General features: G+C 38.5%; 1 protein-coding gene across 1 annotated transcript in view; it reads left to right on the forward strand.

Moving 5' to 3' along the window:
- Nucleotides 1–4,678: 4,678 nt before the first annotated feature.
- The window catches only part of thsd7aa (thrombospondin, type I, domain containing 7Aa), a 102,319-nt gene continuing 90,579 nt past the window's right edge, over nucleotides 4,679–16,418 (forward strand). Inside the window, exon 1 of the mRNA XM_026942292.3 lies at nucleotides 4,679–5,173. Within this exon, the coding sequence (XP_026798093.3) occupies nucleotides 5,056–5,173 (118 nt within the window). The 5' untranslated portion in view covers nucleotides 4,679–5,055. The remainder of the gene's footprint in view (nucleotides 5,174–16,418) is intronic.

Raw genomic sequence — 16,418 nt, forward strand, 5'->3', positions numbered from 1 at the left:
ATTTGTCTACCTGCAGTAACCCATTTATCCTGGTCATTGTTATGGTGGATCCTGTGGCAGGAATACACCCTGGATGGGAGGCCAGTCCATGGCAATTGGTCAGTTGGGTGGTTTTAGGAAACAGGAGAGCCTTGAGAAAACTCAAGGGTGAATGGGAAGAACATGAGAACCTCAAAACCTGGAGCTATAGGCACCAATACTACCTGCCACACTAGTGTGCTGCCTCTGCTTTTATTCATTCATTCATTTTTGAGTGTGTACACACTCATTGCACCCGGAGGTAATTTAGAGTAGTCAAACCTACTGGCATGTTCTTGGCTGGTTGGAGGAAACCAGAGAACCCAGAGGTTTCTTAAGGGGACATTCATTCATGAACTTCAGTTACTAGTTTATCCTGGTCAGGGTCATGGTGAATCTGGAGCCTATAGAGAGAACACTTGGTGCAAGGTGGGAATATTTGGATACCTGGATACCTGGATGGAGTGCCAAGGTTCAGAGTAGCCACTACACCTAACAGCATTTTCTCTGGTGGTTGGAGGAAACTGGAGAACTCAAAGAAAACCCCACATGGACAATAACCTGAAGATTGAATCAGGGACCGTGGAGCTGTGAGGCTTCATAAATAATTTATAAAATCGCTATATCAATTGTATTACATTGTGCATAGGTGTTTTTGGACATGTGATGTGTTTTCCCTCTGAGAAAGAGTTTGGTAATTTACTGAAGAGTTGAATTAGATGTGTTAAATGAGATAAAAAGCTAAACTCTGGAGTGCTATGGAGTGAGCTAAATTCTGCTTTCTTTATATGCTACATTTTGACGGCATTCCAGTGGTCGAATTTACACAGGTTCCACACTCACCCCCAGATCTACCACTTAGTGAAAAGTCCCACAGAGATAGTGTGTGTTTTTGTGCCTTACGCTGATAATTTCTGTCAGCTTCATGTTAGATCTTCATTTTTTCTAATGATTATGTTGTGTTAACTACGTAGCATGACAGTGGGGTAATTTATCTCCAAGACATGACATGGTGTTAATCAGGCTGTTAATTGTTTCATCAAAATGCAAACACACCCTGACACACACGCTTACACACATCCTGTACATTGGAGCTGCCTTTCATCATTCAGTGTGTGTCTTATTGTGAGAGAGCTTTGTGGAATTGCTTTGCCGCCCATGCCATTGCTCGGCTCATTTCTCAAAGCTTGCAGAGAGAACATGTGTGACAGTGGGATAAATGTGTTTTTCTACCTCTGTATGAATTAGGCATGCACAGTAATCAGGCAGCAGTGCTGTGTGCATCTGCTACTGCATTTTTGGAAAAAGACCATTGTTTTTCCCATTGATTTGTCCCTCTTCCTCTCTGTACTCTTCCTCATATGTCCATTGTCTATGCTTTCTTTGTTGTTGGAGCGTTGTTCCTTATAAAGCATTTCTTTGTTTTTTCTAAATAGCTGCTTTTGTCTCGCCAACCTCCTTTCTTTTATTTTGCTGATGTTCACTATTTCTGCAGCAGCAGTGACCAATTGGATCTCTCACTGATCTCACTGATGCATACATGTGTGAAAGAAGTGGGTATGTGGTCATACAGTATGTTTATGCATTTTATTGGCTGAGATGGAATGTGCTTGGAATCTAATGGAACAAATAAGGAATACCACATTATGTGGTAGGAAAATAATCAATGTCAGGGTGCTGTGACATTGTAGTTTTTATTTGTTTATAATTACATTTAATTTTTTAGAAGTAACAAATTTTGAAAACAAATTTCATAGAATTTGTTTATAGTTACATTTCATTAACACTTACTGTATGTTATAGCAGCGATAAACAGTCCTCCCCTTACTAGCCTCTCTTTTTCTCTGGGTTGAAGTCAGTAAGACAAAAAAGCAGCATCATGTTATATCAATCATGTTACAGAGAAACTGTCTAGAAGACTTTCTCATGGCAATAAATTTACTGACCATTACAAAAATCACTGACACTGGAGGTTCCTTTCATAAATGTTAATGTATACTGTTGGTTATATGTTTTTCTTTGTTAAAGTAACATATTCTATTCTCCAGTGCATGGCTCTTGTTCTGGTGTGACATACACTGAGATTGTGTTTTTTTTCCACCAGGAAAAAAAAATTTATTTTGGAGACAAATACAAAATAATTGTAAACAAAACCCTGGTGAAAAAAAAAAGTCATTGATTTTTTTTTTATAGTATGTCTAATTATATTCAGGTGCTTTGTGTTCTATCTAAAATTGGTTTGGCATTTTATACCCTTTTGTGTTCCTTAGTCTTTGTGAAGTATTAACATTACACCTAGAGTTCTCAAGTGTTAGTACTGCCATGTTTCTAGTCTGGTTTCCTGGCTTGGTCTAAGTCTCTAGACTCTACCCGTTTTGTAGGTGGAGTTTGAATAATGTTCTCTGCACATAGATCCACACTCACCTGCTGAGTTCTCCTCATAGTTACAGTTAAATAAAACATGTTTTATAATGTATTTATTTTTAGATTTAGATTATGTGGCACATCCACCTTACAAGTCGGTGTGAATGAGTTGTTACTATAGAAACAATAACATTTTAGAAAGAGCACATTAATATAAACCTGTAGTCTGAATTACAGTTGGTACTTCTGTCAGAGCTGCTGTTAAAGAATATTAATCACCACCTTCTGACCAATCAGATTTGAGAATTCAACTGCGCTGTCATATAAATGCATGCATAATATACAACCCAGCTTTTTGCTAGCAGGCAGAGTACCTTTATATCTGTACACCATACCATACACAGTTGCTCCAGCCTTATACTCTTTCTCACAAACACAAACACACATATGGAGCATACTATGTGTGGATGCGCAACACTTACTATGACAAATCCACCAGCTGCAGTGCCATGTTGTCTGCACCAGAAGCGTTCCTGGATGCCATCCAAATGTTCTGTTCCTGGCCCATTGCCATTCCAAACTGACCCTCATGGGCTTCCGGCATGTGCAGAGATATTGATATTTTAATACAACATTTCACATGAATGTGTGCACAAGGTTTGTTAAAGTTAATTAAGTGTAAAATGTCTATTAACCTGTTTCCCCTGACAACTGACATGACACAATCAGAAAATCAGAAATTTGCTTTTCTACTTCAGGGGTGGGCATCTATTCTCTCTCTCTCTCTCTCTCTCTCTCTCTCTGTGTATGCGTGTGTATTGGGTTGGTGACACTTGGAGTGCTTGCCGTCTGTTGGTGCTGCAGTTTGGCAAATTTGTTCCAGGGTTTGCTCTCTGTGTCGTGGGCAGTAGGGGGTGAGCGATTTCCTTTATTATCCTAATCGGTGTGAAATGACTGAAATGGACATTAGCAGGCGTCTGGCCTTTAGAGGAAGAAGGAGGGCACAGTGGGTATCCACTGGTTTGTGCATGTCTGTGAGAGAGAGATATTTATAATTAATATATTAAATATTCTTATTTCACAGTGCTGTTGAATTCTTGAACCTTATTGGTCAGATGGTGTTAATTAATTTTCTGTAACCTCTATAATTCAAACCTAAGGTTTATATTAATGTGCTCATTCCAAAGTTTCCCATCACTGGAAAGTCTTCAGGTCTGAGGCCTTTGTACTTTCAGGTTTCTCAGTAACATGACATAGTTTGTTTTTTTGCCTTATTGAGAGAAAAACAAAAGGCTGGCGAGGGAATGACTCTTTATAGCTGCTGTAAAGAAAAAACTTGTCTTGCAGATTTTCCATAACATTATATGTAACAATAAATGGATAAAAAATATGATGCGGCATTCATAGATAAATGGCAATTTGTTACCATTGGCAAACAGCTGTGCTATATCAGAGGGAAAAAAAAGCTCCCATTACTGGAAATTAATCAATGTCAGGGTTGTAACAGTATCTCCCCTTCACAGCACCTCATTGTTGATTATTTTCCTATAACAGCACCCCCAAGTGTTTTATTGCTTACATATGAATATATTTGGATCTGTGTATGTCTAATGCTGGAATCAGTCAGTGTTTGTGAGCAGTTTAGCCCTAACCCAGCAGTATACTAATATACTAAATATTAAAAATCAGCAGTTCCCATTGATCTCGCATGAGTGGTGTCGGGTTGTATGTGCTGACATGTTGATGTAGCACATGTTCCTATTCTGAATTGAATTTGCGGAAAGATGCCTTAGGTGCTGTCTCTGTAATGATTGCATAGACAGAATCTCATAACTCACCTTTTAGTCAACGGCTCATATCAAGGTCAAATTTGGAGAGTATTTTCGTCAATTATTTATTGGGGTTTTTATTCATCTTGGCTTGCTGTTTTTGCTGTCTTTGCCTTCCATTTCTCAGTGTCGAGAGAGTTTAACGCCTCCTCTGCTTTTATTTGTTGTAGCTAGTGCTTGGTACTTTCTCTAGCTCTGACTCTCCTTTAAGCTAGACAGACAAACAGACAGGCACACACACACACACTTCTCTTGCATGTGTAAAGCTTGTTTGTAGGACATCCTCAGAGAGAGAGCTAGATAGATAGAGAGAGAGAGAGAGAGAGAGAGAGAAGGTGACGAGTGAATATGTTAAAGAAAGAAAGAGCGAGGTACAAAGATGTGAAGTAGTGAGGCAATGTGAAGGAGAGATAGCAGGTGAGAAGAGAGGCAGGGAGGAGGGTGGTAAGGGAGAGAGGGAGAGAGAGAGAGAGAGAGAAAGAAAGAGAGAGAGTGGGAGGTGCTGCATTAGTGCAGTGTAGGCAGGACGCAGTAGCCGCACCAGCAGCAGCCTGAGCTGAGGGACCTATTGTTTCTCTCACTTTTTCCCTTTTTTCCTATATTCACCTTCATAAAGCAGGGAAAGAGACTGAAAGAGAAAGCAAGAGAAGGAACAAGAGGAGCAGAGACAGCCCAGTGGATTATTCTTTTCCTGGAGGAATCGCGTGTGTACAAGCAAGAGTGAGAGACAATAGCAGGCACACGTTACACCCTCTGTTCATCTGCTTGTCTCTAGTGTTTGTGAGTGTGAGCGTGTGTGCAGTGGACTCTGTCAGCCGTGGATCTAAGTGGCCGGACTGAAGCCATGAGGCTGGCACTGCCAGCTGCCTGGCTCCTCAGGGCGGCTCTGCTCTCCATGGCACTGTTGGAAGTGCAGACACAGACCATCGCCAACCACAAACCTACCTACATCTGGCAAACAGGTACAGCTATTTCCTTTCTCCTGGGAACATCTGTCAGTTTCCCACATCCCATCATCCCACTTATGTTTGTGTATTGAGTTGCTTGATGAGGAATTAAACTCACTTTCCTTTGCTTTATCCTAAAGTGTTTATGATTTTTGTGAAAGTGATAATTGCACAGCACTGCTTTTAATTAAAGCTACCTAAAAGTGAGGAGGAGATTCAGACTAATGGGCATGTTAGGTACAAGTTAAACTGGTACTAAAAAAGAAATATGGCACTTACTGCAAGTAAGTGTATAGCCCTCACTGTTAAAGTGAACGGAAGTGAAGTATTTGATGAAATCATTTATCAAACGTGAGTGTGGAGGTTAATGGAAGTCCTGTAGGTACGAGACCCTCTATCTCACTTAGAGAATATAATTAGATCTCCTGCTGTTCTCCAGGAAATGTGAGGCACACTTACTGTCTGTCTAAGAGAAACTGAAACCTGAATCAATATGCTATCATATTAGTGCATGTAGAATATGAGGGAAAGAAGAGTGATTAATTAAAGAGATGTGAAAAAAGCATCACTGCTTGATTATGATGGTGGGCTGTAGTGGTGCGGATGCATCAGTTTTGTTTTTTGGCTACACATGGATTGTCAGTAAGTTTTACTCACTTGTCAGATATTGAAAAAAGTCAGAAGTGTTGTTCTTAAGTGTCCCGTTTGCAGCATCTCTTTATCTGCACATGGACAGATGTAGACAGGGAACGACACCGTCTGTTTTGGGTGGTGCCTTTCTCTCCCTCTAGCCCTCCCTTTCTCTCCCCTCTCCCCCTTTCCACTCTTCTTGCAGTTGATTTGTGATAACACCACATCCTCATGGTGGGGGGAAGGCACCGGACAGACTTTAGGGTCTGAGGTGGATTCATGGGGCTGGCTAGAACGAACTGGTGTGCCTCCTCCGATAAACCTGGGGGATCAATGGGTCATTTGCCCGTTGTCTCATAGTAGAGAGAGTGGAGAAGCTGCTAATCAATGGCTTAGAAGAAGCAGGACCTCCCGTGTCCAGTGTAAAGTGATCAATGCATCACCTTATGGCCGGATGAGGCTGCAGGATCAATGGAGGATCCCCGTTGCTTCATGGCCAGAGCCAGATGGGGTTGGATCAATGCGAAGGAGTCTGTTTCAATCCTTCTGGACATGATCAATGAGACAATGTGGCAGATTCCATAACTAGTTATAGAGTTTGGCTTTCATTTATATATATATATATATATATATATATATATATATATATATATATATATATATATATATATTTGTCTCGTGACAAATACTATGGCATTCTATGGTATTGACATGACAGATATATCGTGTTCAGATGATCTTTCATTATTTGAACACTGCATGCAGCTGATTTCATTGTTAAATACAGCAGCTGGAGAGATCAGCACCGTGATATGAAAGTACTCTATCTTTTTAACTGAATGCAGGAGATTAAGCAGTGATGAGACGGCATAACCTACATACAGTCCAACCCTGGGTTTATTCACACACACGCGCACACACACACACACACACACACACACACACACACACACACACACACACATCCTTCCCAGCACGTGGCTTTCTTTTCTTTCATTATTTCTTTCGGCCCCTATGTCCTTGCGAAACATTCCCAAGCATCTCAGAGCACCTCTTGTCTTAAAAAAACCCTATTGTCAATTGAAGTGAGACCAAATCAGGTTTATGATGAAGGTGCAATAAATTTTGTGCCTATGATGGATAACCATATAACATATGTTATATGGTGCACTGCTGGGGCTTCTGTTCACCAATGTGCTTAGGACTGATGTGATTGGCTGTGAGAGAATTCCCATGTATCACTCTGGAGGTAGCTTGCTTTGTGTGTGTGCATGATGAGAGAAAACAGGCATCTTCATCTTCAATGCTTTGAACTAGAAGAAAGTGTTTTTTCCTACATTAATTAAGTCTAATTATTTATATATGAAAACAGAGCTGTCAAGAGCTGTTGCGTGACTTTTCTACATTGTACAATTCACTGCATGTAATACTTTACTGACACTTTATTGAATTGTCACCACTAATTATACAACAGCATTCTTGAATTCTCAAATCTGATTGGTCAGAAGGTGTTAATGAAGTTTCTGTAACTGTTCTGTTCTGTTCTGTAACAGCAGCTCTGACAATAGTGCTGGCTGCAAGGTTTTTATCAGTGTGCTTGCTCTAATATGTTATTGTTTCTATAATAACTACTCATCCAGAGGAACTTGCAAGGTGGATACAAGATACAAGATCACATACTCCAAGGCTAATAATAAACAGATTTTAAAAAGAAAAACATCTAATCATTGATATGGTGAAGATTTCGGTAAGGAGATGTTTAGCATTTATGGAAGAAGTCTCCATTTCCAGGGCTTTGTAATCCTTAGTCTTCAGGACAGGTGACTTTGTGCTTCACAGTTTCTCAATAACATGACAAGCTATGGTTTTTTTTCAGGGAGAAAGGGGGAAAAATAGAGAGGCTGGTGAGGGACCAAGTCTTTGTAATGTGCTATAAGAGATAACAGGAAATAACTTGTTTCTGGGATGTTCCACAACTTTAAATGTATTCATTTATAAATTTAAAAATCTGAATCATTGCCGTAAAACACTTTAGGATGTGCTGTTATAGGAAAATAATCATGGATTAGGGGATTAATTAAGAAATTCAATTCATTCCCATCTATTCCTTAGCTGTATTCCTTAAATATTACTAGGAGTCTTCAGTTTAGGACCTGGAGCTATGTGCTTATATAATAAAAGAAAGTATATTTGGCTGTTGTAAACCTTCAGGATTATTTCTTAATGTGTAATTACTGATAATTTTCAAGATCCCTCTGGGCCATCCTTGCATCCAAGGTGAGTGAAATGTCTAGCACATGCATGCTTGATCACACACATACACTTACACATGCTGATCTTAATGGACAGGGCTGGACCGGATCGTCAGTCTGCATTGTGTTCAGTCATGGCCTGTATACTTGTCGACCTCAGCAACACCCTTCCCCCATCTGCTCCGCCCATCCAGCCCTTCACTTTCATTCTTACTGTGCAAGTGGGCCTGGCTTGCTCCATCCATGGATGCTTATCCTTTGTTTAATCCCTTTAACGTCTTCCTACTCCCCATCAGGCATTTTTTTTGTGTCATATTGACCTTTGACCCATGGAGGAGGCTCTGGAGGTCACAGGGGTACAAGCAAGTGGGGCTGAGCGTTGGTGGGTAGCAGGTCAAGCACTTAATTCAAGCAATTTGGCTTGGCTGCAAAGTATCTGTGCTGCAGTGTCTGTTTTGCAAACCACTTTGAGCCAGAGAAGAAAATGCCAAGATTAGTGGAAAGCATATGGAGCGTAGCCGAGCTTTATCGTGTGGGTAGGATGCACAGCCTGCAGGTCTGATTGTGTGGTGGAGGCAGTGAGTGAAATGATGAAATTAGATGAGTTTTCCTCTAGATTCATCACGAGCCAGATTGTTGTGGTTCACTCTGGCTCCCTCCAGCTGTTCCAAGCAGTTTGGTGTACAAATACAGCTTGCTCAAGGTGTAACACCTCATATAAGCCCTTCTCAGTCTTGTTTATTACTTTTCTTATTTCTGTGTAACTGTATTTTTAATAGCTTTATTCACTGGTTCTCCTTGCTGCGTGGAGATACTGCCATCTGCTCCATCACATCTGCATTTGCCTATTCCCTTCTTTGTCCTCCTCTTTTCGTGAAGAGCGAATGGATTCTGTATTCAGAACAACTGAAAAGGATGACAAAGGACGGACTGACAGTGTGATTTCTTCCACTTACCCTTATCCCTTTTTTATATACACTCACACTTTTTGAGTGAGTGCCTCATTAGTTTGCTAAGAATGAGCTGTTATTGGAAAGTGTGTGTATCTGTGTGTCTTCATGACTCATCGTGTGTGTGTGTGTGTGTGTGTGTTGCATGTGAACGAGCTGATAGAAGAGAAGAGGTGTTTGAGCTCTGATTTTGCTTCCAAATCATGAAAGCATTTCTGCAGCCTGTATACATCATTTGACTCAAGTTCACACTCTTATTTCTTGTAGGATTAATTGGAAAGGTAACGTAATCTCACTAAAGAATATCTAAGACAGGAATACCAGGGGTATTCAACTAAAAGTTGTCCAGTTACAAAAAATTTTGCCTACAAAGGTCTGGATAAACAACTAACATAACTGAATGGTGGCAGCAGTTAGCTTTAAATGTTTAACCATTAATAATTGGTTTATGACTGTAAACAATTTTAAGTTTTGTCACATTGACACATTTAACTAGTGCCATGGACTAAACAGATGGAATGTCTGCTTGGAAAAATAAATTCATACGTTTTTGTCCATTTTTCTTTAAACATTCTGTTTAAGTCTTTTTTTTTTTTAATAACAAGCCATGTCACTAACCAGACTACAGAGAGTAATTAACATGAAAAATGAAGCTGAAAGTTCCTGGAAACCCTTCCCTTTCTGACCTAATGTCTCTGTAAATGCATGTGATTGGCCTCAATAGAGGATCTGCTACAGAAGCCAGAATGGTTCATGTTTTAAAAACAAGAGTCACAGAACTATGGGCAGTTTTTATAAGTACTTTGCTGAACCGCAGTCTTCCATGACCCCTGTGATAGATAACAAATGAACCTATGAATTATTCAGTAACAACAGTGAGACTACCAGGAAGTGTAAGCAGTTATCAGAGTGAGGAATGTGGACCCACCGACCGGGCCCTGGAGTTAACCCCACAGTGCTTTTATTTTATTTCTCACACCAGGCCAATGACACCAGTAACTAGACTAATGTCTCTTCCTCCTTCCTTGTTATCTTCTTTATGTTCCCGCAGTAAGGGTTACATGACCATTCATTTGGACTAGTTGGACAGTAAATCATGTGTCAAAGTGCACGTCAATTAATAGCCAAACACAGGCTACAAATTTCATACAAAGTGATAAGAAAGTGCTAATCTTCCATTAAAGCAAAAAATAAAAAAATAGAAAAGCTGATTTTTTTTTCAGTGTAGTCTTACAGAATGTGCAGTTGACTGTAGAACTGGCTTCATCTAGACTGAAATATGTACAGACTAACAAAGTGCATTTAGCCTGCATTCTTTACCATCTGTCTGCATTTCTTTACCATCTGACTCCCTTTTTTTTCCACCGCCCTTACTTGTCGTCATCACCTCACAGCAGTGCCTAGTAAATGTATTAGTTGACTAGTTGACTGTAACCCCTTTCCTGCATCTTACCCCTTACTGAGATTTCATTGATTGATCAGAACTGCATAAAATCAACACATTAAGAAATTCCAGCCCCGCTTCATCACCCTCCCTTAAACTATGCCCTCAGACTGTAAAGAAAAGCAGGCATATTAATACCCTAACATAGAATATGTACACATGCACTTTGTGGTTATTATAAGACAGTGGAGGTGGTGTAGAGGGTTGCACATCTTTCACTTTCATGCTCAAGCTCTCTTTTACACACACACACACACACACATGCACTTTCTTTCTCTGAGGGGCTGAATGGTGCAGCACCATGCTTTATTGGTTCCTGAGATCTGTGAAGGGGTTTATAAATAGCAGGTAGGGTGCACGATGCACCAGCTGAGCTCTGCTCTTTGCAGCCATTAATGGGAAACAGTGTAGTAAAGGAAATGGATGTATGAAGAAGTGCATGATTATTTATTTAATTTCAGTGGGGGTGGGTGTAAATTTCTGCATCAATTTGTCCACTAAACATATTAGTGGGTTTCATTGCCTTATTGCTCACAGCAAACCACCTGCAGCCTTTAGCACAGACAACACACAGTTGATGAAATAATGCAAGCTAAAATGATACCCTGAAGCTGTGAAACACATCTGTAAACAGTACTTCCACATAATCACACACTCAGATGGTAATAGGACAAAGAGAGCTTCTCAGTATTCATGGAATATTATTCTTAGAATAATACTGTATATAAACTGTACCACATGATATGTGATATGTATAAACATATGAAGGCATTCCTAAAATAATGTGTTTATGGGCCATTGATGTACAACCTTCATGATTAAAATAATGTGCAGCTAATAATAAAGGCGAATTACAAATATATGAACATAGACGATCCTGGAAACACTGGGTGTGAGGCAGGAATACACAAATATAGTAAAATACATCACAGCCATCATGCACAAAATTCACACAATCAAACCAAGAGGCAATTTAGAGTCAACAAACAAACCATATTTAAACTAGATACTGGAGATGAATGAATGAAGGATTATTTCTTGTTCAGGTTCCATATGTCTTATATTACAACAGCTGTGGTGCCTCCTTATCTTCACAGACCTGGATATACTTTGTACCAGTGAAATGGAGGAAATAAGATGTATGCATGGATCCCTTAGCCTAATCGAAGTCTGGCTAATCGGCTAACAGGCAGACTCAGGGAGAAAGCTAAGCCTGGATCCATAGACGTCTAGACCCAGTCAATGTTTGTGCAAATTTTACCTGTAATACACCCATGCTGGTGTCCTGTAAAGTATCACTGTCTGTAATTTAACAATTTGTATCTAATATATTAAAATACATACATACAATAACAATATTTATATAGCATAATATATAACAATAGTTGAATATGTTTTTTTGTACTATTTGTTCTCAGTATAGCCATTGGTTCAGATCTCAGGAAGAATAAAATGCAAACCTACCACATGTACATATTTGTGAGTATAACACTCATTAAAAGTGGTGAGATGTGTAAAAAGAAAACATGCATTAAACAGCATGAATGCAAGTAAAAGTGTTGACATGATTTCATTAAGAATATGTGAAGAAAGCCTTTTCACAGGCAACAGAGTTGTATTCTTTGATTATTTTGAGATGTTATAGCAAATGTGTGATTCATTCATTTTAATTTCTCATTATTAAAACATAGTAAATGGAATAATTTTCTCTTCAACTGGTGAAAATGGGCTTCTGTCTTTCAGTGGTTTTTATTTGCACACACACACACTCCATTCTCCATTAGTAAATCTCACTGCAGGTGCTAAATAAATCTATTTGTATTGCGTTTTGCACTTTAAGTTAGAAATGGCCCAAATTGTATATTCATTAAGGCAAACACACAAAACAGACAAGATTAGTTATTTTGCTCAATTAAAATAAGCCAGATGCAGTATTTGTGTGTGTGTGTGTGTGTGTCTGTGTGTGTGTGTGTGTGTGTGTGATGACATTAAAAAGAAACTTGCACCACACACATTTTAGCACCAATTAAGAAATGCCTGATTTCATTTTTAAATTATTATTTTTTTTATTTTGAATTGTAGAATTTTACTGATTCATCTGATAACCTCCAGAGAACTCATATTTAGTCAAGACACAGGGAGTCCCATATACATGAATGAGCACAATCAGAAGATCTAACACTCTATAGCATTATATGAATTTTCCCCTCTGGAACCCTTAAAGTGGTGGCTTCCCTTCACAGTAGTTTAATAAAACTAGACCTATAATACAACTAGAACTAGAATAGTTTAATGTTTAATTCTGAATTATTATCCTCATAATAATCCAAATCAAAGTCATGTGAACATACTGTAGCATGTGTTAAGATGAGAAATTATCTACAAGCATGCTAGATCTTTTTTATTCAATAAAGGATTTTTAAAAAAAAATTCTGTCTAATATGTTACAGCAGCTTCTTTCAACATAAACACATCAATACACTTGCTCACACTGCAAGCCATTTACACATCTACCCACGCAACACTTCCTGCTCCTACAGTGTAAACACTTCCACAGTAAATTCTCGCCTTTAACAAGCAGCTGTGCTTTTTTCATTAACTGTACAGATATCAGAATTGTAATCAATTAAAGATCAGTAAGCTCTATGCTCAAGAAGCAGTACACAAACAAATAAAATGCAATTAATCGAGGAGAATCGCGCATCAAATTGGGAGTTCTTCTTAAAAGGCTGTTAAATGTCTGCATCGGTAACATTTTAATGGCACTTCCTCATGGCTAAGCATGGTAGAAACTATTCACTAGTGCTGTCAGGTGGAGTTACAGAGAAGAAAAATGTAAGGAGGATATTTTATCCATATCATTTTTCATAGCCAGGTCTGCTGGGTTTACTGTGAGTGAGATACAATAGTCACTCAATTTATCTCAGCTAAGATGAGCGATCAACCATTGTTCCCAAGAAAACAACCATGAAGTAAAGCTCCACCTTCCCTCAATGCCCCATTACCCAGCACCAACTCTGCTATTGCAATGCTTTTCATTCAGAAGTGTGGAGTTTTATGATCTATAAATGTTTAATGCTATATTTGTGATATAAATATGTGCTTTCAATGACTATATAGATTTTATATATTTACAGTACTGGTCTGAAATTCTGAAATCTGCCTGGTCAGAAGAAGTTGATTCATTTTGTATAATAGGAGCTCTGAAAATAGTGCCAGCTTTAATTCAAACCACAGGTGGTTATTATTATTATTATTATTATTATTATTATTATTATCATTATTATGCACTCTTGCTACTACTTTATAGCTTCTACAGTAACAACTCATTCACAGGTACCGGAATGAAGGACATTCCACAATAATCTAAGGCTAATGCGTGTTGTTATTTGACAAAGAAAAATGTGTAAGAACTGATATGACAGCTTTTTTGTAAGGACATTCATGGAAGGCTCAAGCATCCCAGTCAGAATATTTTCCAACATGGGAGTGACTTCAGGACTTTTTTGCTTTCTGGTTTCTTGTTCACATGACAAGCTGTTCATTTTTGTCTTAGAGAGAGAAAAAAAGAGGGTGCTGAGGGAACGAGTGATTATAGCTAAAGTAATTGATAACTAGCACTGCCTGTTCTCCACAACATTCCACAACATTCAACGTAACTATAAATGGATAATGTATCATTCATTAATAAACAAAAAAATTGTAATCATTGGAAAGTTGCTGTAGCAGAAGATAAATAAAACACTTTGGGATGATATGTTTTATTCCTTACAATCTATAATGTGAACTGTTACAAACCTTCGCACGAATTTATGGAGGCATTATATGACATCACCAATTTACATCTTTGCTTCTGTGCATATACGGAGTGACAGGAGTCTATGCAGAGACTTATGATAGAAGAGAAATCTGGGCTTCCAGGCATATTTGCTGTAAAATTTATGCAAAATGAGCATTGTGGGTTCCTAATGCCATGTGTAGGAGGATTTCACGCTAATTCAGAGAACTGTTGTTGCTTTGCACAGCAGTATATCCTGCACTTCTTAGCATACTATGACACCCTCACACTAGATACACAACAACAAGGGAAGAGAAGGAAGAACTGACAGCTGATATTAGTCCCAACCCCCCCACAACTGAACACACACACACATCTAAATGTCAGTGCCAATCATAATCTGGCATTATATATCACATACATCAATGCAATTCTTGATTGATGCTCAAGTTATCATGACAAAGGTTTATGATCTGGATCTCATATGACCGTGCAATATAAAATACCTTTTCACATACCACATAAACTCACAATTCACAAATCTACACACCTTCATCTAATTAAAATCATAATTGCTTTCTGACAATATTTGCCTGTAATGGAAGGATGATGGAGTAGAGTTAGAATCTACATATATGACCATGCGGTTCAGTGAAAATGACCTTCATTTAAATCATCTTTTTCATTTGAATTTTGATCTCACCAAGGGTCCTAGGGAAGGGTTTCATGGACAATCCTTAGTCTCTGTTCCACATCACTCTTTCCCACTCCTCCTCTATCATCCTTATAGCTTACAGTGGGTTCCAAATATGAGACCACTTTTTTGATCTAAAACTGAAAATAAATTGAAAGTTTTATAATTAATAAAAAAAAACCCAAATATTCTTGGGGTCACTAGGTCACACTAGGTCACAATTTAAATTTAAGCAAATTTGTGATATTGACCATGTTAACTCCTTTGTACAAAAGTTCAAAAATTCTGGAAAGATTCTACTTTTCAATCAAGTTATTGCTGATAATATAATTTGTAATGACACATTTTGTATTGAATTCAAGAAAAATTCAAAATAGAAACATTTTCACTAGTGATCTCAGACTTTTGGACCCCACTGTATGTCCTCAGCTATTAGGACCTGCACAGTGTGCTGGACCAGACAATTATATGTCCATTGTCCTGCAGATATTGTCTACACAAGTTGTTAAATGGTAACAGTAATAGTAATAGCTAATAATAAATAGTAATAGTCTATAGTAGTGGTTAGAGAACAGGCATACATGCTTAAGGTAGTCAGATCCATAATCATATCAAAGAACAGGAAGGGTCAGGTCAAAGCCTCTGAACTTTTGAAGGATAATTATGAAATACCAGGAACTGGAAACAATAGAAAGCTGGAACAAGTGAATCATAATAACATGGCTCGGAGCTGAAGCTTTGACATTTGTAAGACGTAGAGGGAAGCAGGTGGAAATTCGTCAGTGGTACTGTAATTGCACATATGCTACAGATGCACTGGTGTGTTTCGTTAAGGTTGAGATGGTTCTAGCGCAAAATGAATTTTCTGAGAGTAGCTAGTTTGACAAATTGCAGTGTTGTGTCTCTGAGTCTTAATTTGCAGGCGTTCAGACAGACTCGTCATTGCCCCAGCCTCCCAGTGGTGTGTTCAGTAATAAAATGCAATATGAGGGAGTAAGGTCAACCATACGCCTGTCTGTTGCACTCATACAGCTTGCACTTTGCACAGTAAAATTATACTGCCTAGTTGATCGCTCACAGCAGGGAACGTTAAATGAAATGTCACCGTGCAACACACCATGCTCTCAAATAGCTGTAATTTGTTAGCTACTTGATGGGCTAATCGCACATAAACATGATATGCACGAGTCTCTCTTATGTTGTGAGCTAAAGGGCAATTGTTGAATTCCCTTTTGGTGTAAAACAGAATGTAGTGATTGACACCCAACTCTCAGCATATTCTTAAAAAAAAAAGGTTCTCACAGGTTCTTTAAATAGTTAAAGGTATTTCTACTTGGAACCCTCTCTAATAATAACTGTTGCAGTGTTTTAGGTTGCTACAAATAAATTGACTAAAGAATCAGCTTCTAAACTGGGTGTTAGATGGAACTATTGTTGAGATTGTAGAGATCTCAGAGGGAATATACTATATTTGTGAATTTTGTTGCATTTTTGTTGCTATTTCATACTTAT

This window comes from Pangasianodon hypophthalmus, chromosome 29 (assembly GCF_027358585.1).
Source record: "Pangasianodon hypophthalmus isolate fPanHyp1 chromosome 29, fPanHyp1.pri, whole genome shotgun sequence".
Classification (NCBI taxonomy): domain Eukaryota; kingdom Metazoa; phylum Chordata; class Actinopteri; order Siluriformes; family Pangasiidae; genus Pangasianodon; species Pangasianodon hypophthalmus.